At 40.2% G+C, this 26,770-nt stretch overlaps 1 protein-coding gene across 1 annotated transcript in view; it reads right to left on the bottom strand.

Moving 5' to 3' along the window:
- Positions 1 to 26,770, bottom strand: part of NME7 (NME/NM23 family member 7) — a 248,398-nt gene that overhangs the window by 49,152 nt on the left and 172,476 nt on the right. The window contains exon 11 of the mRNA XM_061382555.1: positions 10,527 to 10,634. Within this exon, the coding sequence (XP_061238539.1) occupies positions 10,527 to 10,634 (108 nt within the window). The remainder of the gene's footprint in view (positions 1 to 10,526; positions 10,635 to 26,770) is intronic.

The raw sequence follows: 26,770 nt of genomic DNA on the forward strand, positions 1-26,770 counted from the left end.
ATCAGGCTGTGCCTTTTCAACCATGTGAAGACAGAAAGAGGGATGGAGGTGCACTGACCCCATTCATGATACATTCCCCCACATCCTGGCTGTGTTGACTCAATAGACGTTGGATAAAAGTGTGCTGTATGCTATGCTAGGCAGGATCTAGAGACAAAAGCCTATGAGAGATCAGGGCCCTCCAGGCACCTACACAACTACAGGGTAGAAGGACAAGATGTGACTTGGTTCCTGGCACACCTTGAGCCTCATGCCCAGGCTAATTTGTGAGTGCAGATGTGAAGGGTCTGAGGAGAACTGTTTTCAGCTGTAAGCGATCTGAGGCCTCTGTCCTTGTTAGCCTTAGCATGAATCAGTGCTTACACATACACACACATGCAGGCTTCTAGTTACTCCCTGGGAGGGCATTATGGCAGCCTCGACATTGAGCCTTCCCCCCAAATCCAGGCCCTCAATCAGGTCATGGCTGCCTCACTTCCTGAGAACCCAAAGATTCCCCCAGAGACTGGGATTTCCGTGGAAGTACAACAACCCTTCGCTGCAGCTGCATCCATTGACAGAGGCTATGTTGTTATTGTTTAGTCACTGAGTCGTGTCCGACTCTGTGACCCCCTGGACTGTAACCCACCAGGCTCCTCTGTCCATGGGATTTCCCAGGCAAGAATACTGGAGTGGGTTGATATCACCTTCTCCAGGGGATCTTCTTGACCCAGGGATCAAACCTGCATGTCCTGCTTTGGCAGGCAGATTCCTTGCCACTGAGTCACCTGGGAAATAGATAAGGCTATAGAAAGAAAAGAAAGTGAAGTTGCTCAGTCGTGTCCAACTCTTTGCGACCCCATGGACTATAGCCTACCAGGCTCCTCAGTCCATGGAATTTTCCAGGCAAGAGTACAGGAGTGGGTTGCCATTTCCTTCTCCAGGGGATCTTCCCAACCCAGGGATCGAACCCGGATCTCCCGCACTGCGGGCAGACGCTTTACCGTCTGAGCCACCAGGGCAGAGATTAAGTGAAAGAAAGTGAAGTTGCTCAGAGATAAGGCTATAGATCACCTCAAATTTCAGAGGTTGTTCCTATTTCTGAGTCTCACTGAGTTTTCAAAGCAAATTAACCCCTTTGATGACCTACCCGCAGGGTCTAGGTTTCTCTCAAAAGGAGGATCATGACCAACTTTTTCCAAAGAGTTTGAAGGGCAGTGGTTTCCAAATGTTCATTTAATTATTAACTACATCAAAATCACCTACAACATAAGAAAAATGCATTTACAGGAAATGGATCCAAGACCCACTTACCCAGAACCTTCTAAGATGGAGCTCCTAGTGCATGTGGTTTTAAAAATTCCACAGGTGATTTTGATGCGCCATGAGCTGGGAACCATTGCACTAGGGCAGTGGGTCTCAGCCTTTAGGGGAATCACCAGGAGGGCCTGTTAAAGTATAGGTTCCTGGGCTTGATCTCCAGAATTTCTGAGTCAGCAGGTCTACACTGGGGCTGGAGAATTTAAGTCCCACTAAGTTCTCAAGTGAGGGAGATGCTGCTGGTCAGAGATGAAGCTTGAGAACTACTGTACTAGGGGAGGGCAGGGGCCAAGTCTACTGGAGACCTGTTCCCTGGCTGAATACCCCTATTACCCTGTTGGCCTCCTATGGCAGACACTGCTCTTCACCCCCTCCCTTTATGCATTCTGGCCAAAACTTGATTTTTCTGGAGGTAGTAATGCTCTCAACTAATAGAACTACATTGATCAGCTTCCCTTGAAGAAGGGGGTGGCTGTGGGACTAAATTCCAGCAAACAAATCTTAAGCAGAAGTTGTTGGGTGGGGCTTCTGGAAAAGCATATTAAAGCTGGTGGGGAGGAGGGTGATGGCTAAGCTGGCATTTTCCACCTTTTGCCCCTTGCTTTTCCTCTTTTTCAAGCCTAGAACACAGAAGTGATGGTTGTAGTTCCCACAATATCAAGACAAGAAAGCTCCCTGACAATTTAACATAGTAACATTTCTGCAGCAGTGTGAACAGTCACATTAAGTAGGTTATATGAAAATTATACCTGCAGGTTCCACACACATGGGGTATGAAGTGTGGACTACATTTTATATAGGGGGCTTGACCATCCACAGATTTTGGCATCCACAGGGGTCCTGGAAACAACCCACACGGATATCGACAGAAAGGGAAAAGGGAAAGTTGCTCAGTTATGTCTGACTCTTTGTGACCCCATGGACTATACAGGCCATGGAATTCTCCAGGCCAGAATACTGGAGTGGGTAGCCTTTCCCTTCTCCAGGGGATCTTCCCAAACCAGGGATCGAACCCAGGTCTCCAACACTGCAGGCAGATTCTTTACCAGCTGACACAAGGGAAGCCCAAGAATACTGGAGTGGGTAGTGAAGTGAGATCCCTTCTCCAGAGATCTTCCTGACCCAGGAATCCACCCAGGGTCTCCTGCATTGCAGGTGGATTCTTTACCAACTGAGCTATCAGGGAAGCCCTAAAAAGTAGTGAAGACAAAAGTTGCTCAGTTGTGTCCGACTCTTTGCAACTCCATGAACTATACAGTCAATAGAATTCTCCAGGCCAGAATACTGGAGTGGGTAGCTGTTCCCTTCTCCAGGGGATCTTCCCAACCCAGGGATCGAACCCAGGTAGGATGTCATATATAAGACCAGGTTAGGCTCTGCCATCAAACTTACAAAAAAAACTTTGGTCTCAGAAATGCTGGTATCACAAAGACGGTAGTTTCTGTACCAGCATCTTCGCTTGGAGCTAATCTTGTTTCATTCCCTCAGGTTATCTGTCATATCTGCCACCGTCTCTGTGGTTGTCACTTCTACACTCCGCACCCAACCCCCACCCCCAAAAAAAAAATCTTTTGAAGCTCTTGCTTGTGGCTATTTCCACTGTCGTGGCCATTCAGGCTAGCAGAATCTGTCCCTGAATTATCTTAATAGCCTTCTCCCTTGGGGGTCTGTCTCCCTCCTGATTGATTTCCCCAACTCCGCTTTGATTTGCTCTCTATGCTGCAGCCAGAGTGGCCCCTATGACACAGAAATGATTGTGCTAATCCCCTGCGTAAAACATATATTTGGATTTCTGTTGCCCTCTGGATAAAGTTCAGATGTCTTAATAGGACGTTACAAGCCCCTTGCTGATTTTTCAACCCTTATCTCTTGTCATTTTCCACGTCAAGGTCAAAGCCCCTGCCTTACTAAACTATTTTTAGATCTCTTAGAGAAAGCTATTTGCTCTTGTCTTTGTACAAGTTGTTTCCTCTTGGACGATATACTAGTAAAAATCGTAACTCTTCCTTCAAGATAGAAACTAAAGCTAAATTATGAGTGTTAGTGTGTGCAGAGGCCTACACTAACCACAGCCAAAAACTCCAGGCCTGTCCAATCATCTTATTCACCCTCCACCTATGTCTATTTCTGGTTAATGCTTGATTCTTTTTCTTCTAGAATGTACTAGAAGGAGCAATGAGGAAATAACTACCAAATGACAACCAAATTCAGACTTGTGTTGATTGACTATTCATACATACAATGAAATATTTAATGTATTTCTTAAATTTTCATTTTATAGCTACAGAAGTGATATAACCAAGAGATAGAACATTTGGAAAAAAAAAAAAAACAGAGAAAAGATCCATATTTTAATCATTCTATAAAACAATTCTATAAAACAATTACTATGATTATTGTCTCCTAGAAGGTAAGCTCCCTGAGGGCAAGAGCTACACTTACCCTATTCACTGCTGTGTCCCCAGTGCTGTGTTTCAGTTTTGTTAAAAATGTAAATATCATTTCTATACATCATTTTGGTGTACAGAATTCAAGATTCAAACATATTTGAATTTTCTACCATACCCCTATTAGTCAAATTTGAGAATTTCAATTATAATACACTTTACAATAAAATGTTGAAGATAATCAGAGAAAGATGGACCTGGGAACAGACTACAGTAGTAAAGGAAAGGCAGAGGAATATACTTTTTCAATAAAGCTTTGAGAGAGATAAAGAAAGCAAGGAGAAAATCAAACTGATGCTCAGAAGTATTTGTATCATCAATGACATGGCTATGAGGAGGAGTAACTGAAGGCAGGGGAGACACAAAGCAAAAAGAGTCACAGAGCAAAAAGGCATCATGCATTTTCATGGACAGAGAGTCAACAGATGACACTGCATACAGAATATATGCCATATCATCAAATAAAAATGTCAGTATCTGGTATGGACTGTAGGTAGAAGCCATCTAGAGTTTCTGAGGAGCAAAGGAATGAATGGATCAATTAAATAGCAATCTGTCCTTATTATCGTCAAAGGTGTCAAGGTCATAAAAGTCAAGGAAAATCTGAGAACTCTTCTAGAATGTAAGAAACTAAAGAGAAAACTAAATTCAATGCAAGATTCTGACCTGAACACTTTCCATTTATTATTTACTGGATCCATTTATTATTGAGTGGAAAACTCAGAGTTTGAAGATTCCATAGAAGCAATGTATCAACATTAATTTCCTAATGTAGATGCTTGTGATATGGTTATGATACATCATTTTGGAGAAAAGGAGGAGAGGAAACATATACCCATTTGAATGCAAAGTTCCAAAGAATAGCAAGGAAACATAAGAAAGCCTTCCTCAGTGATCAATGCAAAGAAATAGAGGAAAACAACAGAATGGGAAAGACTAGAAATCTTTTCAAGAAAATTAGAGATACCAGGGGAATATTTCATGCAAAGATGGGCTCAATAAAGGAGAGAAATGGTATGGACCTATAAGAAGCAGAAGATATTAAGAAGAGGTGGCAAGAATACACAGAAGAATTATACAAAAAAGATCTTCATGACCCAGATAACCATGATAGTGTGATCACTCACATAGAGCCAGACATCCTGGAATGTGAAGTCAAGTGGGCCTTAGGAAGCATCACTATGAACAAAGCTAGTGGAGGTAATGGAATTCCAGTTGAGTTATTTCAAACCCTAAAAGATGATGCTGTGAAAGGGCTGCACTTAATATGCCAGCAAATCTGGAAAACTCGGCAGTGGCCACAGGACTGGAAAAGGTCAGTTTTCATTCCAATCCCAAAGAAAGTGAAAATGAAAGTCACTCAGTCATGTCCGACTCTTTGTGACCCCATGGACTCTACAGTCCATAGAATTCTCTAGGCCGGAATACTGGAGTGGGTAGCCTTTCCCTTCTCCAGGGGATCTTCCCAACCCAGGGATTGAACCCATGTCTCCCACATTGCAGGCAGATTCTTTACCAGCTGAGCCACAAGGGAAGCCCAAAGAAAGGCATTGCCAAAGAATGTTCAAATTATTGCACAATTGCACTCATCTCACACGCTAGCAAAGTAATGCTCAAAATTATCCAAGCCAGGCTTCAACAGTATGTGAACTGTGAACTTACAGATGTTCAAGCTGGATTTAGAAAAGGCACAAGAACCAGAGATCAAATTGCCAACATATGCTGGATCATCGAAAAAGCAAGAGAGTTTCAGAAAAACATCTACTTTATTCTTTACACCAAAGCTTTTGACTGTGTGGATCACAACAAACTGTAGAAAATTCTTTAAGAGATGGGAATACCAGACCACCTTACCTGCCTCCTGAGAAATCTGTATGCAGGTCAAGAACCAACAGTTAGAACTGGACATGGAACAACAGACTGGTTCCAAATAGGGAAAGGAGTTCGTCAAGGCTGTATATTGTTACCCTGCTTATTTAACTTATATGCAGAGTATATCATGCGAAATGCTGGGCAGATGAAGCAGAAGTTGGAATCAAGACTGCTGGGAAAAATATCAATAACCTCAGATATGCAGATAAGGCCACCCTTATGGCAGAAAGCAAAGAAGAACTAAAGAGCCTCTTGATGAAAGTGAAAGAAGAGAGTGAAAAAGCTGGCTTAAAACTCAACATTCAGAAAACTAAGATCATGGCATTCAGTCCCATCACTTCATGGCAAATAGATGGGGAAACAACGGAAACAGTGAGAGACTTTATTTTGGGGGGCTCCAAAATCACTTCAGATGGTGACTACGGCCATGAAATTAAAAGATGCTTGATCCTTGGAAGAAAAGCTATGATCAAACTAGACAGCATATTAAAAAATAGAGACATTACTTTGCCAACAAAGGTCCATCTAATCAAAGCTATCGTTTTTCCAGTAGTCCTGTATGGATGTGAGAGTTGGACTCTAAAGAAAGCTGAGCACTGAAGAACTGATGCTTTTGAACTGTGGTGTTGGAGAAGGGACTCCAACAAGACAGTCCCTTGGACTGCAAGGAGATCAAACCAGTCAATCCTAAAGGAAATCAGTCCTGACTATCATTGGAAGGACTGATGCTGAAGCTGAAACTCCAATACTTTGGCCACCTGATGTGAAGAGCTGACTCATTTGAAAAGACCCTGATCCTGGGGAAGATTGAGGGCAGGAGGAGAAGGGGACAACAGAGGATGAGATGGTTGGATGGCATCACTGAGTAGATGGATGTGGGTTTGGGTGGACTCCAGGAGTTGGTGATGGACAGGGAAGCCTGGTGTCCTGCAGTCCATACGGCAACAAAGAGTTGGACATGACTGAACGACTGATCTGAACTGATATGGTTATGTAGGAAAATATTCCTTTATGTTAAAAAATACACACTAAAATATTCAGAAAAATGGGGAATTATATTGGCAACTTAATCCCAGACATTTATTTTTTAAAAACTTTGTATACTAAGCTTGAAATTACTTTTTAAAAAAATTAGAATCTTGAAAGTTGGGTCTTGACATCAGTACTCTAAAAACTGCCCAGGTGATCCTAACATACAACCAAGGCTAGAAACCACTACTGTAGAGTCTTTATTATCAACATTAAAGAAAAAAGGTTAGAGATTAGTACATTAACTATAATTTATTTAACCAAAGTCTTTCATCTTTTCTTTAAAAACTGACTTAGCAAAGAGTTTCGCTAGGCCAGACAAGACAGAATCTCTTCCCTACAAGTACCAAGTCTCACTGGGAATAATCTATAAGCAAAATAAGTGCTGAAATAATATAATTGCTATCATTTGTTCAATAAGTAACATGTGTTAGATACTATGCTATCTGATAGGTCAGATACTGCTATTATCTTCCTTTCATTGTGCCTAGGAATCCTAGGCACAATGAATTGAATAATTTTCCCTAGACTCTAGGGCCTAGAGCACAGATCTATGTTGACTCTTGACCACACTAATGTATTAGAGGAAAGGAAAGTGCTATGAAAACACACAGATGGACCTTTACTGCAGACTACAGGTATCAAGGAAGCTTAATCAGAGGAAGAACATCGATGTATCTTTAGATATGTACTCTATTTTCAATTTAATTACCAAAAATACTTCTTTTTATTTTATTATTATTATTTGCCACACTACTTGCAGGACCTTAGTTCCCTGACCAGGGATTGAACCCAGGCCCTAGTAGTGAAAGAACCTAGTCCTAAACACTGGGCAACCAGAGAGTTCCCTCATATCACTTTCTAAAAAAATTTCTTTAAACTTTTAATTTTGTATTGGGGTATAGCCAATTAACAATACTGTGATAGTTTCAGGCGAATGGCAAAGGGACTCTGCCATACATAAACATTCTCCCCCAAGCTCCTCTCCCATCTGGGCTGTCACATAACAGTGAGCAGAGTTCCATGTACCACAAATACTTCTTAAATGAACTTCCCATTTAGGAGTTGTGCTGCTATCTCTCCCCTTTGGTGTGATTCTAAGTAGAATTCTGGGACAAAGTATATGAAAAAATCCCATGGCTTTCAATACCCACTACCACATAGCTGTCATCAGCAATATGAGGGTATCAATATTACTGTAGCCTTACCAGAAGTGGGCACTGATACTTTAAAACTTCTTTGCCACTAGTAGAAAACTACTATTTCTTTATTACAAGTTAAGCTAAACATTTTCCATTAATGTTTTCTTTAAAGCATAAGTTTAATATCTTTATAATTACTACCAATAGTCTCTGTGCATGGCACCAGCAAAATAACATCTTACAATGTCTCATACTAAAATGAGGCTGTCGTTTTTCCCTATAACCACAAAACTGGCTGTGTCACAATAGCAGCATTCAATGACATCAGATTTTTACACTCTCGCTAAGATCCTTGACCTCTAAGACTTACTGTAAACTCAATGAGGATAGAAAAAAATGTCTTGTTTGATTTTGAAATCCTATTTCAACGTCAGCAAGTTAAAACGCACTCGATAATTCTTTGCTGTAAGAATAACTAAATAAGATAATGGATGGTGACAAAATATAAATTGACACCATATTTTCTGAGCTCCTCACACGTGACACAAATAAATTTAGCTCAGTAAACATCACATGAGAAAAAGGAGAAGTAGGTTGTTCCTTCTTTCCATATAACTAGGGCACCCGTGATTCCAGTGTGCCAATGACAGTTCTTATTTATACCTTTTGTTCTCACACCCTATCTGCTGAATTCTGGATTGGGCAACACATTTTATGGTCATTCTACATCAAAAGGATATTCCTTTCATGAATAGTAGATCTAAGTGCAAAGGAAAGGTCCTGTCCAGGGAGCTTGTCTTTGTGTCACTTTGAATTTCACTTTAAAAACCTATAAGCAGATAATTCTTTGGGCCTCATGGGTTTTTTTTTTCCCCCTTAAATAATATTTTACCACTTAAAGCTAAGTTACAATCTGCAAATAGTTAATTGCTAACTAACAGAATATCCCCTGATGGTATTAGCATTCTTTATTCCATTTTGTTGATAAGACAAGTGACAAATGGAAAGAAAAAGTGACTTATTCCAGGGCACATCAAGTATGAATTATCAGCAAGGTGAAAGGAGGCTATTGGAGCTCCACTCTCTGGTTTTTGATTAATTCTCTGAACCACACAGCCATTAATCTGCAATTAGATCTCCTGTGTAGTTTGGTTTGAGATTTTAATCAGTAAATGGCTTTGTAAACTGCAGGCCGTAATAACCTATTTCAAATTGTATGAGCAAAATCACAAGCATACCTTGGATATTTTTTAATGGGCATAAAATTCATGGTTAATAATATTTCAGTTTCACTGAACAACAGTCTGAATTCAAGCCTAATTTATGGTTCCTAAATTATCAGAAGGCAAAAGGAATATTTATAAAATAGGTGAAGTATAGAATAAATAGTTAATACTTTGGGTAATTAAAAATAAAATTGTTACATTTTTACATTTCAGAAGTATGTATGTCTACATTTCATTCCACAGTGCAGTTTGGATAAGATTTTAGCAGATTAACATCCCAAATTATAACAGTCTTAATGGAGTTAGCAAAGTCATTCTTTATAGCAACTAAAATGAAAACTAATAGAAATAAATGTAATACACTATGTCTAAGACCCATATATAAAAGAGGCATATCATATATGCATTTGATGAACTATTATTATACTTTTGTCACATCCAGATTAATTTATAAACATATTAATTTATAAACATAAACATTAATTTATAAACATATAAGTCAGTCAAGGTCCTATTGGTATCTTGTGAGGATGGGATAAGAAACTGGTAAACTCATGTAAAGTTCATTCAGAGGAATAAGTTTCAGAGAATAAACAAGAAAATGTTTTAAAAGTATGAATAAACTATAACAATAAAAAACAGTATTCTTCTGGCACAGACCAATGGAATAAAATGCAAGGTTAAGAAACAGGCACAGGTGCATAAAGTATTCAATAAATGAAAAATAACAATGAAAAACAGAAGGATTTAAAAAGCAATGTTGTGACAGCTGACTTGATCCATACCTCACATCATTCAGCAAATAAATTCCAGGTGAGATGCATATCTCAGTGTAAGAAAGCAAAAACAAAATGTTTGGGAAGGCTTTTCTACATATGACTTCAAAGATAAAAAGACTGATAGATTTGATATAAAACATAACACTTACTGAAATAAATATGTATTAAGGATAGCAATCAGTCTTCTGCCGTTCATGCTATAATCACTTAAATTCATCATTTGTCTTTTAATTCCATTTAGCCCCTTGACACAAAAAAAAACCTTTTAAACTATAAGAAGTTAAAAATACCAATCTCTTCTTTAAGGTCTCTTTCCTTTAGCTGTAAAATGATTTTCTTAACCCCAAACCAGAACAATTTTCATTCATCTTCTTGTAATTTTTTTCATTGTTTCTTATGTTAATTAAACAAATGAGAAGTTAAAATACAGCTTTGTCGTCTATTATTTGTTTGATTTGAGGATGTTAATTAACTTCTCTGACATGATAATGTCGGCCTGTTAGAGTTACTGTTAAGATTAAAATACTTCCTATAAAACATTTATCATATTTATTACAGAACCTATTTCAAACAGCATCCTACAACTTGGTCTTAATGCTGCAGTCTGAAGTTATCAGATGGCCAAAGAGCATTGTAATCCAAGAGTACTAAAAGGTTCCTTTTACACTAGAACCACTGAGATTATTTATGAGCTTGAAATATAAATAGGATATTTACCCTTCTTCATCTTACCTCTAATAGACCATCTTCTGGCAGATCCGTACAGTGAACAGCATTCTGGATCTTAGTTTTACCAAAGATTGCTCGGAGGGTTCCAGGGCGTAAATGTCGGGCAATTTCCTGTTAAAAACACATACACATATAGATTAAAGTCAGTCATGTAGTGTTAATTAAAAGGAAAAAAACCACCAGCTATATGAAACACCTGAATTATTCATTAATGAGATACATGTATATGTTACTGGTAATGATTTTTCCTAGAAACAACACGAATGCATGAAAACTGAGCAATGAACATTCTCACAGTTGACTCACAAAACTTTCACCTGGCCCAATGTAACATCCACTGTAATCTATGTTGAAGGCAACAACAATTACATCTCTTATCAACAGATTACAGGAATCACATAAAATATGAACCCAGTTCATTATTGTGAGAGACTTGTATTTTATAAAGACAATAGAGATCCTAACGACTTAATTTAAAATGAAGTAGTCTGACAGCATTGATTTCAAAAGGTTTTTTTTAAAATGTAACAGTTGTATCAGTTTAGTGCTACCTCACACTTAGGGGAAAAAAGTTACAAATAACTCATACAATTGTGGGTAAAAGAAATGAGGTTAAAAAAACTGAAGACATAGGAATATCAGTGATATACTTAATAGTCTTTGTTTTTCTAAGTTAAAGATTTTCTAAAATCCTATTTTAATTTTGAAATATATTGTACATGCAAAAAAGGCATTGACGCCACATGAATATTTAGGAATAATAATGAAACAAATGCCTGTGTACATGCCATTGAGCAGAATTAAAATAATATTAAAATAACTTCCAAGGCCCCCTGTGCTGTCTCCATCCAGAGGTTACCATTATTACCCTGTTATTTTTTCAAGGCATTGTTTTTCATACTTGTCCATGTAAATATGTGTAGCTGTAACTCATTTTTGTTACCATATATATTCCAATGTATGACTGTTAAGCAGCTAAATTGTACCCGACTGTTTTACAACCCCATGGACTGTAGCCTGCCAGGCTCCTCTGTCCATGGGATTTTCCAGGCAAGAATACTGGAGTGGGTTGCCATTCCCTTCTCCAGGGAATCTTCCCAATCCAGCAACTAAACCCATGTCTCCTGAATTTGCAGGTTGTTTCTTTACCTCTGAGCCACCAGGGAAGCCCCCAGTGTAGGACAGAACATAGTTTATCTATTTTCCTGATGACTGACATTCAGTTAATCTCTCTCTCCCACCTCTCTCTGTATCCTCCCACCTCTCTCTCTAGCTCACACATACACATACATGTATGCACACACAAACAATTCTGCTACAAGCCTTTTGGTACATGGTGCATATGTGCAGTTTTTCTGTAATCTTAGGAAATATACATACTCAGGTTCCCTAAGTCCTGTCAAACTACTTTCTTAAATAGCTGAAACAATTTGCCCTCAGTCATCATTGCATACAAGAGTTAAGGAGTTTTACTGCAAAGGGGAAAGAAATGGAGCAGTACTGGAGAGAGAGGTGGGATAAAGAGACAGTTTTTTTTTTTTTTGACAGAGAGAGACGGGATGTGACTTTTAAAGTTGGAGAAATAATAGTATGGTTTTATGGTGATAGGAACAACCCAACAAAGGGGAAAACTGATGAAGCAGAAGGGAGAAGAAAGAGTTGTTGGAGAGATGGAAGCAAGCGACTAAGTAGAGAAGTTGGCCTTATCTAAGAGCACGAAGCATTCATCCTAAACATCAAGACAGTACACAGGCCCAGTTATAGCTGTGGGTTTATGTGGTAGCTGGAACTTAGGGAAGTTCTTTCTCTACTTTAAGTTTTACTGAGGTATAACTTACACATGATAACATGCATTGGTTTTCACTGTACTGCCCCATGAATTCTGTCAAATGTATATACTCAGCAACTCTCATCTTAAACAGAATATAGAACATTTCTAAAGTTCCTTCTAGATACTTTTTTTTGACTCATTTTGACTATTTTCAAGTGAAAAAAGTCAGCAAGATTGTCACCAACTGAGAGGAACTCTGGGGAGGAAGTTTTGGGGATCTGAGGAGAGAAAAGAAAGCATGAGATAACATTTAAGAGGGGAGAAAAGTGAATGAACTAGAAAAATGGATGTGACTCAGGCACTAAGGGCCCTCTTGAGGTCAGTGATCACAAAAGACAGATTATTCAGAACAGCTGTGTGTTCTCCAGTCATGGACACAGGCAAAGGTGAGGCAGAAAGTTGAACTTAATGAGGGCTGGGGTTTTATCAAAACAACACGAGAGAGGGGTGAGGGAGGCTCAGGGTGTATGTAAGAAAATGATGATAATGATGGACAAAATTTTTTTTAATTGAGGAAGAAAGTAAAGTGGGGGAGGACAAGGAAAAGGGTGAGACACAATGAAAAGGTAGATCAGTGCATCAGAGCTCCTAGTGGGATGGGATGATTTATGGAAATCTGTGTGTTAGAAGAAATGAGCTGGAAAGTTAAGAGACTGGATATTTGAAATTGGAATTACTGGGGGTGGGCAGAGATGGGGTTATAAAGATTTATAATGACAAATTTTAAGGTATAACCATGCTGAGGTCAGGTGGAAAGAAAGAAGGTTGAAAGAAAGGAGGACAACAGCTGGAGAGGCCAAGGTATGGAATGGACTGTGCTGTGCTGTGCTGTGCTGAGTCGCTCAGTCGTGTCTGACTCTTTGCCACCCCATGGACTGTAGCCCACCAGGCTCCTCTGTCCATGGGGATTCTCTAGGCAAGAATACTGGAGTGGGCTGTCATGTCCTTCTCTAGGGGATCTTCCCAACCCAAGGATCAAACCCAGGTCTCCCGCATTACAGGTGGATTCTTTACTGTCTGTGTCACCAGGGAAGCCCTAAGGAATAGATTACCTGTATGAGTATGCAAATCACCAAGAATTATGACAGGCGTAGGGTATGGTGCTGGGATGCTGAGCAGCGTTCACAGCTGTGATTTCATCACTTCAGCACATTTTAAAGGCATGCATTTAATTACTTAAGTCATAGTTTCAAGGTTTCTATCAAATGTCAGTTACAAATGTTATCAAGTTGAAGAAAAACATTTGATCAACTAGGAGATAAGGATGACTTTATATTTTATTTCATATTCAATTATTTTCATTCCGTTCCTCATAATTGTCTGGGAATGAAGTACCTGATATTAAACACCTACTCTACTTATGTGGTGGTAAGCTGCCATTCTGTGAAATACAATGTACTTTGGAAAATTACGAAAGGTGAATGAAAGGTGAATACTTCTTTTCTTTTCCTTACTGTTTCAGATTAGGGGAAAAACTTTGAAGTGACTCACTCTGAAATATCACTTTCACGTAGGTGTCTGCTACGTGCACAGCACTTGAACTCTGGAGAGACTGGTGTGTTGGAGGGATGTTGTACTGTGGTCAGAGAGTGCAGTTTCTTTGGTCTTCTTTTGAAAGGTTTGTCAGATTTTCTTTGTGTCCTAATGCAGAGTCCATTTTAGTGACGGTCTCATGGATAGTGGGGGCTCCCCAGGTGGTGCAGTGGTAAAGAACCCATCTGCCAAAGCAGGAGACAAGGGTTCAGTCTCTGGGTTGGGAGGATCCCCTGGAGTAGGAAATGGCAACGCACTCCAGTATCCTTGCCTGGAGAATCCTATGGACAGAGGAGCCTGGTAGGCTACAGTCCACAGGGTCACAGAGAGACGCATGTACACACACATGAGTAGTGGAAAAGAATATTGTCATAGGTTGCATTCTCTGAGATACCAACTCTGAGGTGGACATTTGCATGCAGGAAGTTTATTGGGGAGTAGCCTTAGGATCTATACTTGTGGGGAAGTGAGGAAAACAAGACTGGGCAGAGGGAGAAGTTGAAGTTCAATGCAGTAATAGCAGTTGCCCCAGGTAATCCTACAAGGAGCTCTGGAGCTTCAGAGTTGTCCTCAACTGACACAAACGGGTCAGACTTTTATTTCTCCAAATTGACAAGTCACTGGACAGAGGCCACTCCAAGGAAGGGGGCATGTCTTTGGACAGATGGCTTTTCTTCAGCAGACAGCAGTCTCTGGAGAGGGACTTACTGTATTACTGTCAGCTGCTAACACTCCCAGCAGCTGGGGACTGTGCATTTCAGTCCTGAAGGGCAGATGGGGATCTGAGCAGCCCTCCATGGCATCTACTAATTACAAACATACAAACATACACCCACACAGACAGGCACACATGCACATGTATATATAATGCATGTGTATATACAGCATGTATGACAAAACACATGTGGACTATTGAAATCTGATTACCATTCCTTTTAGGTAATTTTTTTCTCTTTTCTGGAAGGTTTTGAATTATCTCTTTATCTAGGCATTGGCCATTTACTGGTCATTCTCCTCCATACTCAATAGTCCAATCTAATTTGAAGATACATATTTTCAGTTTATTATTTCTTTTATTGTTTTCTCTCCTCCATTTTATTTCTTCCTTTTTTTTAACCAGCCATTTCCATGTAACAGATATTGAAACTGATGATTCTATCTTGCCTCTATCTTTTTATATTCTCCATCTAATTGTCTATTTGTGTTATATTCTGGGAGAATTCCTCCATTTGACCTGTCAGCTCAATAATCTGCTTTTAAACTGGGTCCACTGCAGAATTCTACTCATTTTCTAAGTATTTTTAACATTTCAAAAATTATATTTTAAGTTTTCTGTATCTGTAATGATTTTTATGGATCCAATATTCTTTTTCTGGGGATGCCAACTATATTAAAGACTCTTGTTAGCTCCAGTAGTTTGCTTGCCTTAGGTGTTGATTACGTTTGTTGTATTTGGTGTCTTCTTTATGATATGAATTAACTGCAAATGGGTGGAACTCCTGACTCTTTATCTTTGGAATTCTCTATTTACCTGTCACAGAGGGCAGGGACATACCAACATATTATAAGGTATGCTCATTGCTTTTCTTAAGGATGCAGGGTTTCTCATTTTTCCCGGGTGTCACTAGCTACCTACCCATCACATTACCTCTAGCTGCTGCTGCTAAGCTGCTAAGTCGCTTCAGTCGTGTCCGACTCTGTGCGACCCCATAGACGGCAGCCCACCAGGCCCTGCTGTCCCTGGGATTCTCCAGGCAAGAACACTGGAGTGGGTTGCCATTTCCTCCTCCAATGTCTTCTACCTCTAGCTAAAGCCCCATATTCATGGTCTTGGGCTGTGGCTAAAAGCATCAGCTGTCTTCCACTCAGCATAAGCAAGCAAAGGGGAAATGGCTGGTGGACTCTGCTGCTCTTCATGCAGCCTCCTCACCCATCACCCTACTAATGAATGGCTCAAGGCCCCTCCTGGGCATCGTGTCCACATCATCTGACATACAGTCAGATGCCCTGCCCCTTCTGAGTAGGCCTCTCCTGCGTGCTTTAGAGTAGGCTTCTCCTTAACAGTCCAATCCTACCCGCTTTTGTCTTTCGAAGTTGATGGCCTGCTCAAGTTAAGCACTCTCTTGTTTTCCAGCTTGGCTGGAGATTTCCTCTTTTAAATAAAACAAGGTAAAATACATCTCCCATAGTTTCTGAGGATTGGAAAGGGAGGGAAAGATGGGTATATATTTGTTATCTGCCACACTGATGAAAAACTCATCTTACTGACATTTCCATTTCTCCAAACCTAGTAAGTTACCTTTAATTCACACTAGCTACTATCATTTTATGTGTAAAACACAGACATTAGTATGCTACTCACTTGCTATGACCTAATGTCTCAGCTTGTTAGTGTGTCATTCATATTCCTCCACATTCTGCCTAAATCTATCCTTTAGGCCTCACACACACCTTCCCTGAAACCTAAAATCCCAACAACATAATTTCCTCTATAAAACTAACTTGAATTCCTCCCAGAGTAATCTTTCCATTCCCACTGCTCGTACAGGAATCTATGTTCCTACTGTATATCCCTGACTTGCGATCATAGTTTTTCTGTGTGCCTATTTCAGTAAGTTTCCATTAGACTCCCCTTTGACACAACATAAGACTTGCTTAGTATTCTAGGCCTTATTTATGAAAGGTGGAATTTGAACATTAGTCGCACAGTTGTGTCGGACTCTGTGATCACACGGACTGTAACTTGCCTGGCTCCTCTGTCCATAGAATTCTCCAGGCAAGCCTACTGTAGTGGGTTGCCATTTCCTTCTCCAGAGGATCTTCCTGACCAAGGGATCAAACTGGGGTCTCCTGCATTGCAGGCAGATTCTTCAACAACTGAGCCACTAGGGATGAACACACAGCAAGTGTTTGCTAAATATTTCTGACTGACATAAAATGCCAGCACTGCTATTCAAAAAGCCAGTAAAGCAGCAGAATGAAGGATAAGGACTGTGGAGAAAGGCTCTCTGGATTTGAAATTTGCTTCTGTCACTTACGAGTGGTGTGGCCATGCCATGTGGCTTAACCTTTCTGCCTATTGTAATGTTCTCCTTTGTAAAATATCGATTAAAAACAGGACTTAACTACAATGTTGTTGTGATAATTAGAGTAAGTAGAAGTATTTTAGAGCAGTTAATGGAGAAGGTGATGGCACCCCACTCCAGTAGTCTTGCCTGGAAAATCCCATGGACGGAGGAGCCTGGTAGGCTGAAGTCCATGGGGTCACTAGGAGTCGGACACGACTGAGCGACTTCACTTTCATGCATTGGAGAAGGAAATGGCAACCCACTCCAGTGTTCTTGCCTGGAGAATCCCAGGGACGGGGGAGCCTGGTGGGCTGCCGTCTATGGGGTCGCACAGAGTCGGACACGACTGAAGTGACTTAGCAGCAGAGCAGTTAAAGACTCTGCCTGCAGTGTGGGAGACTGTTTGATCCCTCGGTTGGGACAATCCCCAAGGGAAGGGAATGGCAACCCACTCCAGTATTCTTGCCTAGAGAATCCCATGTATGGAGGAGCCTGGTAGATTACAGTCCATGTGGTTCATATCTGTTGTTCAAATTTAGACTTTCGTTTTGGATCAGTTTTTTTTTTTTAAAGGTAATACATTTATGTTAGATTTGACCATTGTAAAATATCAAATATGCCCTATAAGAGTAAAAAATATTGAAATGTTTAAAGTGAAAGCCTAGAAAACTCCTCCATTGATCATTTCCCCCCTCATTTCCTGAGAGACATTCCCTAATCATTCCCAATAGATCCATGTTCCTCACGCTCCTTGTATTGTATGGTGAAAACCCTCCTACCATGCAGTTCCACTCCCATAATGAAGCAGAGAGGAGTACCAGGTAAATAAAAGCAACAGAAGTATCAACATGCAATTTAAATTTAACAGGTAAATTTTAAGTTATCACAATATTATAAGTGAGGGATTATGCTGAGAAAGTAAGACTCTTTAAAGAGGACTGTTTATTTGCACTTAGAAGTCTTTCAAACTGTACTGAATTTCTGGCATATTCATCCCCCACCACAACCTTGCCTTCTCAGCTCCATCAAGTCAAATGCTTGAACAGCTCATTTTAAGTACTAAAAATTCTATTCAGGTAACCCTGTGAGTGGGAGGAAGAAATATGGTTTAAAGAATGACCTTTAAATCAAAGACATGGGGGAAAAAATGTACTAAGTAGAATGGTAATACAATACTGAAAACAAAGAAGAGGAGGTTTACATAATTATTCTATTACTGCGTGGATTATAAAGAATATTATTGTCTATTCAATAATAGGTCTATCAGACTGACAAAGTATGTGTGGACAAAGAAAACAAACTGCTTCCCTAGAAAGCTAATCTGTTTCAGTTCTCCCTGATACAGAAGAGATACACAAGAACGAAAATCACCTTCCACTTAAAAAATGAATTAAATCTGGAAGAGATTTGTAAAATTCACTGATTATGGAAGTTTTAAGAACAACAACTTTGTGACCAACTCTAGAATACAGTTTGGAGAAGGAAATTGCAACCCACTCCATATTCTTGCCTAGAGAATCTTGTGGACAGCGGAGCCCGGTGGGCTGCCATTTATGGGGTTGCACAGAGTCAGACATGACTGAAGCGACTTAGCAGCAGCAGCAGCAGCTAGAATACAGTCATAAAATGAGTGACATATGGTGCATAATCACAGCTAGTCATTAGCCTAATTAGGGGAAAATTTTAAGTAAAAGGAAAAAAATTCTTGGCTTAATCTCTTGGGTAAACTTAATCTATAGGTTATCCTTAATCTATAGGATAACCATGTTAGTAGTGCTATAGATAAGAGGATAAATCTTAACAGAGGAACTAGCATGGCTCCAATCTTAGCAATCCTAAAAGAGTTGTGAAACAAAAGAAATGTTACAACCACTGCCATCATTTATAGACAACAAGGGTAACAGAATTTAATATCAAAGGCCAATGAAACAACCACTATAATTAAAACAGCAAACACTCAAGTTTCTAGCCATTACTGGTGCTCTTCGGCAGAGTCCTATAATATTAAAAAGTACATGCTAAGCCCTCTTCTTGACTCCTCTGATACTCCAAATATATCTTACCAAACCTTAACCACCAAACATTTTTCCCATTTCCATGCAACTTTGTATTAACTAATGCAGTTACAGTTTCACATTCCTGGGAGATGACCAATACCAGGCTAATTCACAACTAAACAAGTTACCGAAACACCAAAAGGAATCAGAAATAGGAAAGGAAATCAGAGAAGAGATCCAAAAGCTACTTTCTATAAGTCTAAGGATCCTTCTAGAAAAAATAATTGCAAAACTAAACACATCTACTTATATATTAGTCTCAATGAATGAGCCATTGGAGAATTTACAGTAAATACTCTCATTAGCTCTAGAGACCACATGAATTATTTATATAAGAGGAATCATTACCTCTGACAAGCTTCACAGCTCCCTTTTAATTAAATAGAAATTAGCTATAATGTAAATTTATAGAACCTGAAGAGGGTCATCATTAAGTGTAATTTCAGGTGAACCATTTAGACAATTCAATCCTATCTTCTCCACCAGGCTCCAACAGACCACAGGTCACAGTAGTCACTGCCTCCAACTGAGCTTTTGCTACTGCAGTCAATAGTAGGCACTGGCTGACATAAGGTCTCGTTTGACACAGGTATTTTTTTATATGTAAAATGATTTGGTTCTCCTGGTTCTCCTTTTTTAAAATTGTTGGACAAATCTTTTTGTTTGCTTTTATGTGACTTGCTTTGTATTTCAGCAAAACGCACAAGGACTTGTTTGTACGTAAAGTCTGAGAACATAAACATTAATATAGAGGAAACAAACTCCTTTTCAGTAAATATTTTTCTATTTCTTTTCTGTTTTTCCCAAAAATTACATTATAGGAGATTTAACCTTTGAAGTACAGGCTTTACCTGGCCAACACTATGGATCTGATTCCAGACCACTGCAACAAAGTGAGTACTGCAATAAAGTGAGTCACACAAGTTTTTTGGTTTCCCGGTGCATATGTTATGTTTGCAATACACTTTAGTCTATTAGGTGTGCAATAGCATTATATCTTGGAGAAGGCAATGGCACCCCACTCCAGTACTCTCGCCTGGAAAATCCCATGGACGGAGGAGCCTGGTGGACTGCAGTCCATGGGGTCGCACAGAGTCAGACATGACCAAGTGACTTCACTTTGACTTTTCCTTTCATACATTGGAGAAGGAAATGGCAGCCCACTCCAGTGTTCTTGCCTGGAGAATCCCAGGGACGGGGGAGCCTGGTGGGCTGCCGTCTATGGGGTCGCACAGAGTCGGACACGACTGAAGCGACTTAGCAGCAGCAGCAGCATTATATCTTAAAAAATGAACATACCTTAATTAAAAAATAACCTATTGCTAAAAAATGCTTGGCTTTCCCAGGTAGCACTAGTGGTAAAGAAGCCACCTGCCAGTGCAGGAGACGTGAGACACGGGTCTTATCCCTGGATTGGGAAGTTACCCTGGAGGAAGGCATGGCAACCCACTCTGGTATTCTTGTCTGAAGAATCCGCATGGACAGAGGAGCCTGGAGGGCTACAGTCCATAGGGTCACAAAGAATTGGACACAACAGAACCAACTTAGTTATTATTAGTTAAAAAATGCTAACCACCATCTGAGCCTTCAGTAATAGCAGCATCGAAGATCACTGGTCACAGATCACTACGACAAATATAAACAATAATGAAAAAGTACAAAATATTGTGAGATCTGCCAAAATATGACACAGACATGAAGTGAGCGAGCACTATTGGAAAAATAGTGTTGACAGACTTGCTTGTGGCAGGGTTGCTACAAACCTTCCATTTGTTAAAAACAAACACACAAACAAAAGACCCCATGGTATTAGTGAAGCCTGATTAAGCGGAACAATAAAACAAAGTAAGCCTGTATAGACACATCACTACCGAGACACTTGAGGGGCATTCTCAATCTCTCCCCCATGGAAAAAAAGTGTTGTGCACAGTCTACTACACCCTGATAAAATAACTGCTGCTCAAACTTCTTTCCTAAAGAGACCTGCAGCTCAATAAAGTAATGGAGCTATATAAATAAAGTAATGAAGGAATAAAGTAATGAAATAGCTAAGACCCATTCTGGCATCTCTGACAACTGAGTCACTGCCACATTCTGCCATTACAAATGCTGAAATGTGGCCCTTAGCAGTCTATTTTCTATCTTCACTCTGCCACCATATTCTCATTGATTTCTATACTATTGATTTCTTCCTGGTTCATCCACTGCTCTTAATAAATATATTCACCACAAAATAGTCAGAGTGGGCTCTATAAAACATAAGTCAAGTTATACCATTTTCCTGCCTCACATCCTCTGATGCTTTTCTTAAGAGAACAATCCACAAATTTGAACATAAGCTATACGGTCCTGCATGATCGAATATCTGCTTACCTCTCTACCCTCACCTGAAATAGTCTCGTCACATCAACCTCTTCCAATTTTTCAAAGCCACCAAGCTCTTCCCTGCTTCAAGCATGAAAACACATACTATTCCCTTTGCTTATTCTGGCTCAGAAATTCTTCTCCCTTTTCTTATGTTCTTTACAAATAGTTCAGAAAAAGCAATGTAAATCAGCTGTGGTGGATTCTACAGAGTGGCTCTTTCAACTCCTCATTCTATCCCCCTTCTAGGTGAAAGTCAGAAATGTAAAAACTACCTTCATGGTGCAAGTTATGTCATGCTAGTCAGATCTAGAAGGCAAAACTGAGCAAAGCCCATCTTCCACTGATAATGTCACTGGCAGACAAAGCCGGTGGTGGAAGAAATGCATGTTTGGAGGCATTCGTGGTGGCCAGACTCACTGTCTGAGTGACCAGATTCCTAGAAATGAGAGCCAGTGATGGTGGCAGCAGTGGAGGCAGCAGCAGCAGCCACTTCTGCTTCTAGATGCAGGAATGCCCTTACACTCAACAGCTCCAATGGAAGCTCCTGATATCGGGTTATGCAGCCCTTCTAATGCTTGTAAACGTCTACTTTTTCCCTGTATCAAATCCCTTTTTAAAGAATACCATGGCTGGTCTGTTTCCTGCTCTGAACTTTCAATGATACTTTGATGTTCCACCTCTCTTCCTCATCTCTACACAAAAGGACAATCTCTGCTGCTACTTAGTAAGTAGGGCTTCCCAGGTGGCTCAGTGGTAAAGAGTCACCTGGCAATTCAGGAGACACAGGTTCAATCCCTGGGTCAGGAAGATATGGAGAAAGAAATGGCAACCCTCTCCAGTATTCTTGTCTGAGAAACCCCATGGACAGAGGAGTCTGGTGGGCTACAGTCCATGGGGGTACAAAAGTCCAACAAGACTTAGCGACCAAACCACTTAGTAAGTACATTCTTGCCATCTGGCTTTCACCACCACTCTCTTGAAATTACTCTTTCAAAAGTCACCTGAAATAATCAGTATTCTTGCTGAAATCTCTTATATAGCAGCACAGTGAGAAAAGTGCTAGTATGGGTACACCTGAGTTTATAAAGTAGGACAGAGAGTTTATTAAAGGCTTAGGTTCAGCAATGCTGCTGCTGCCGAGTCGCTTCAGTCGTGTCCAACTCTGTGCGATCCCATAGACGGCAGCCCACCAGGCTCCCCCATCCCTGGGATTCTCCAGGCAAGAATACTGGAGTGGGTTGCCATTTCCTTCTCCAATGCATGAAAGTGAAAAATGAAAGTGAAGTCTCTCAGTCGTGTCCGACTCTTAGCGACCCCATGGACTTCAGCCCACCAGGCTCCTCCGTCCATGGGATTTTCCAGGTAAGAGTACTGGAGTGGGTTGCCAGTGCCTTCTCCACCAGCAATGCTAGGTTGAATTAAATGAGATAATGCCCATACAATGTCTAATACTGTCTGACCAAATTGTAGGCACACAGAAGTAGATAAACTCATCTTCATATTAAAGTTATAACTAACCATGTGGCACTCACATAGTCTTTTCATTTTAAAAAGCAGGTAGTATTTTATGTGAATCTCACAACCTCCTACTGTATTGACAATGCAAATAGTTTTCACCTTTTGTAGATATGGATAATTTGGTTTAATGGACCATCTTAGACTTTCCATCCAGCACTAAAGAAAGAGTGTATTCAAAGGTCCAACCACTTTGGGAAAACTCTTATCAAAATTTTAATTTCCTAACTGCCCCATGTCCACTATAATTCCCTTTAAAGTCACTATGAGCAGCTAAGATTCCATACTGAGGTTAGCACTTAAAAATCATCTAAATGCCTCCCGCAGTTACCAAGAGCGGCACAATCTAATAGATATAATAGCATGAGCCACATTAAAAAGTAAAACAAGAGTAGTTAATTTTAATAATAAAGAAAGCTGAGAGCTGAAAAATTGATGCTTTTGAACTGTAGTGTTGGAGAAGACTCTTGAGAGTCCCTTGGACTGCAAGGAGATCCAACCAGTCCATCCTAAAGGAAATCAGTCCTGAATATTCATTGGAAGGACTGATGCTAAAGCTGAAACTCCAATACTTTGGGCACCTGATGCGAAGAACTGACTCATTGGGAAAGACCCTGATGCTAGGAAAGATTAAAGGCGGGAGGAGAAGGGGACGATAGAGGATGAGATGGTTGGATGGCATCAGCGACTCAATGGACATGAGTTTGAGTAAACTCTGGGAGTTAGTGATAGACAGGGAGGCCTGGTGTGCTGCAGTCCATGGGCTTGAAAAGAGTTGGACATGAATGAGTGACTGAACTGAACTGAATACAATTTATTTAACCCTATATATCTAAAATATAATTCCAGTGAATAATTAATATAAAAATTATGAATGAGCTATTTTACATTATTATTTCATACTAAATATTCAAAGTCCTGGGTGTACCTCAGATGTACAACACATCTCAATTTGAACCAGTCATCCTTTAAGTGCTTGAGTGCTACAAGGGCACAGTGGCCACCATGTGGATAACATAGACCTAGAGACTGGCAGCTCTCTTCTTTCACCCAGTGTACTTCTTGGCAACATTCTACTTAAAAGCTGAGCCCAAACTGCTAATATCTATAGTATCAAGGAGACTTTCAGTTGAGTTCAGTTCAGTCACTCAGTCGTGTCCGACTCTTTGCGACCCCATGAATCGCAGCATGCCAGGCCTCCCTGTCCATCACCAACTCCCAGAGTTCACTCAGACTCACATCCATCGAGTCAGTGATGCCATCCAGCCATCTCATCCTCTGTCGTCCCCTTCTCCTCCTGCCCCCAATCCCTCCCAGCATCAGAGTCTATTCCAATGAGTCCACTCTTCACATGAGGTGGCCAAAGTACTGGAGTTTCAGCTTTAGCATCAATCCTTCCAAAGAAATCCCAGGGCTGATGTCCTTCAGAATGGACTGGTTGGATCTCCTTGCAGTCCAAGGGACTCTCAAGAGTCTTCTCCAACACCACAGTTCAAAAGCATCAATGCTTCGGCGCTCAGCCTTCTTCACAGTCCAACTCTCACATCCATACATGACCACAGGAAAAACCATAGCCTTGACTATACGGACCTTTGTTGGCAAAGTAATGTCTCTGCTTTTGAATATGCTATCTAGGTTGGTCATAACTTTTCTTCCCAGGAGTAAGCGTCTTTTAATTTCATGGCTGCAGTCACCATCTGCAGTGATTTTGGAGCCCAAAAAAATAAAATCTGACACTGTTTCCACTGTTTCCCCATCTATTTCCCAAGAAGTGATGGGACCAGATGCCACTGGACCAAAACCTCTAGGGCAATCTAGCCATGCTTCTCATATTTCCATCATAGGCTATAATCTTATCTTATCTCATCTTATCTATTTATCTATCTATCATGTTTGTTGCCCACTTTTCTTCTACAAGTGACATTACAAATGTACACCATTATCCTCATGCCCCTATCCTTAGCTACATCTGTTCTCTCAGCAGACAACTTTGTTTCCTGCTTCACAGAGAAAATTGAGACTATCCAGAATCATCTCCTTAAATTTCCTCTACCCAGTTACTTATATTTGTATACTCTCCTTTATTATTTACTGTAAAAGGAAGAAGAAGTATGTCTTTTCCTTTTACTAATTAACCCTCCCATCTCTTGGCCACTCTAAGTTAGGAAATTTGTTTCATTATAATTCTATTTCTCTTGTATTTAATATTTTCAATATTTCTCTTTCCTGCATCCTACAGAAAAGCTCAAGTCTCCCATCACACACACACAAATACACAACTTTAATTACTCTCCCATCTCTTCCCTTCCTTTTTAATAAGTCTTAATAATTTCTGGAAGAAAAGCTATGACCAAATTAGACATCATATTAAAAAGCAGACACATTACTTTGCCAACAAAAGTCCATCTAGTCCAAGCTATGATTTTTCCAGTACTCATGTATGGATGTGCGAGTCAGACTATAAAGAAAGCTGAGTGCCGAAGAAATGATGCTTTAGAACTGTGGTGTTGGAGAAGACTCTTGAGAGTCCCTTTGACTGCATGGAGATCCAACCAGTCCACCCTAAAGGAAATCAGTCCTGAATATTCATTGGAAGGACTGATGCTGAAGCTGAAACTCCAATACTTTGGGCACCTGATGCGAAGACCTGACTCAGTTGAAAAGACCCTTATGCTGGGAAAGATTGAGGGCAGGAGGAGAAGCGGACAACAGAGGATGAGATGGTTGGATGGCATCACTGACTCAATGCACATGAGTTTGGGCAAGCTCTAGAAGTTGGTGATGGACAGGGAAGCCTGGCATGCTGCAGTCCACTGGGTTGCAAAGAGTCGGACACGACTGAGCAACTAAACTGAACTGAATAATCTCTATTCCCTTTATACTCTTTGCTTTGGCAAAGGACACCAATTATTTTCTAATTGGTCACAGAATCTCTCCATATGTGACTTCTCTCCATTCCCTTATTCCTGAAGCTCTCCCTTCACTTAGTCCATGTGGCAGCCAGTCCAGGTTCTCCTTATGACTCCTCAGCCCTCTTTGTTTACACATTCCTCCTGTCCAGAGTTCCTCTTTGTTCTCTTATCTGTTGGCTCTCCCTGGGCGATCTCATTCATTACTAATCATGTCTCTTCAGAGGACTCTTTAATCCCTAAATTTAGCCCAGTCCTCTTTTCTAAATTCCAAACTGGAATATACAACTGCCTAACAAACATCACTTGGTTATCCCACAGGACTCATGTTCAATTTGTCCAAAGCTAATCTCAGTATCTCCTCCCATCCCAAATCCTCCTCCTCCTCAATTCCCTCTCTTCATGAACAGCACTACCACTCAACCAAGGTTCTAGAACAAAACTTGGGAGTCATCCTCAGACTCTTCTCTCTGTTCCTCTTGGGTCCCATATCCAACCCAGTCAATGACACAGATTCATTTCTTTAACAAAGCATCCTTTCCTTAACGTTTGCAGTTAACCCCAATTGTCATAGTTCACCCTCTCATCTTGTTTAGAACACTGGGTCTCCTAATAAGCCAGCGTGCCTCTACCATCAAAAATGTATTCCATTTATTTGTTCACACATCTGTTTTACTTTTGTAATCTGTAAACTCTGTAAGGACAAGGACTATGACCTTTCTATATCCAACACATAGGAAATGTTCATAAAAGAATCATTAAGTAACAGTCATTATAATTTAATGTAAGAGAGAACATATAAATGAAATGACTAACATGACCAAATTTATACACTTCATTAACCTGGTTAATGACAGACAGTGAAACTATGCCTCTAGGTTATCAGTATTCCAGCCCACTTTGGCTAAATTACCCTCTTCAGAAGTGCCTGTTTTAAGGAACACTGAAGCAAATCCTTTTGGAATCC

The sequence above is a fragment of the Bos javanicus genome, chromosome 16 (assembly GCF_032452875.1).
Source record: "Bos javanicus breed banteng chromosome 16, ARS-OSU_banteng_1.0, whole genome shotgun sequence".
NCBI classification, from domain to species: domain Eukaryota; kingdom Metazoa; phylum Chordata; class Mammalia; order Artiodactyla; family Bovidae; genus Bos; species Bos javanicus.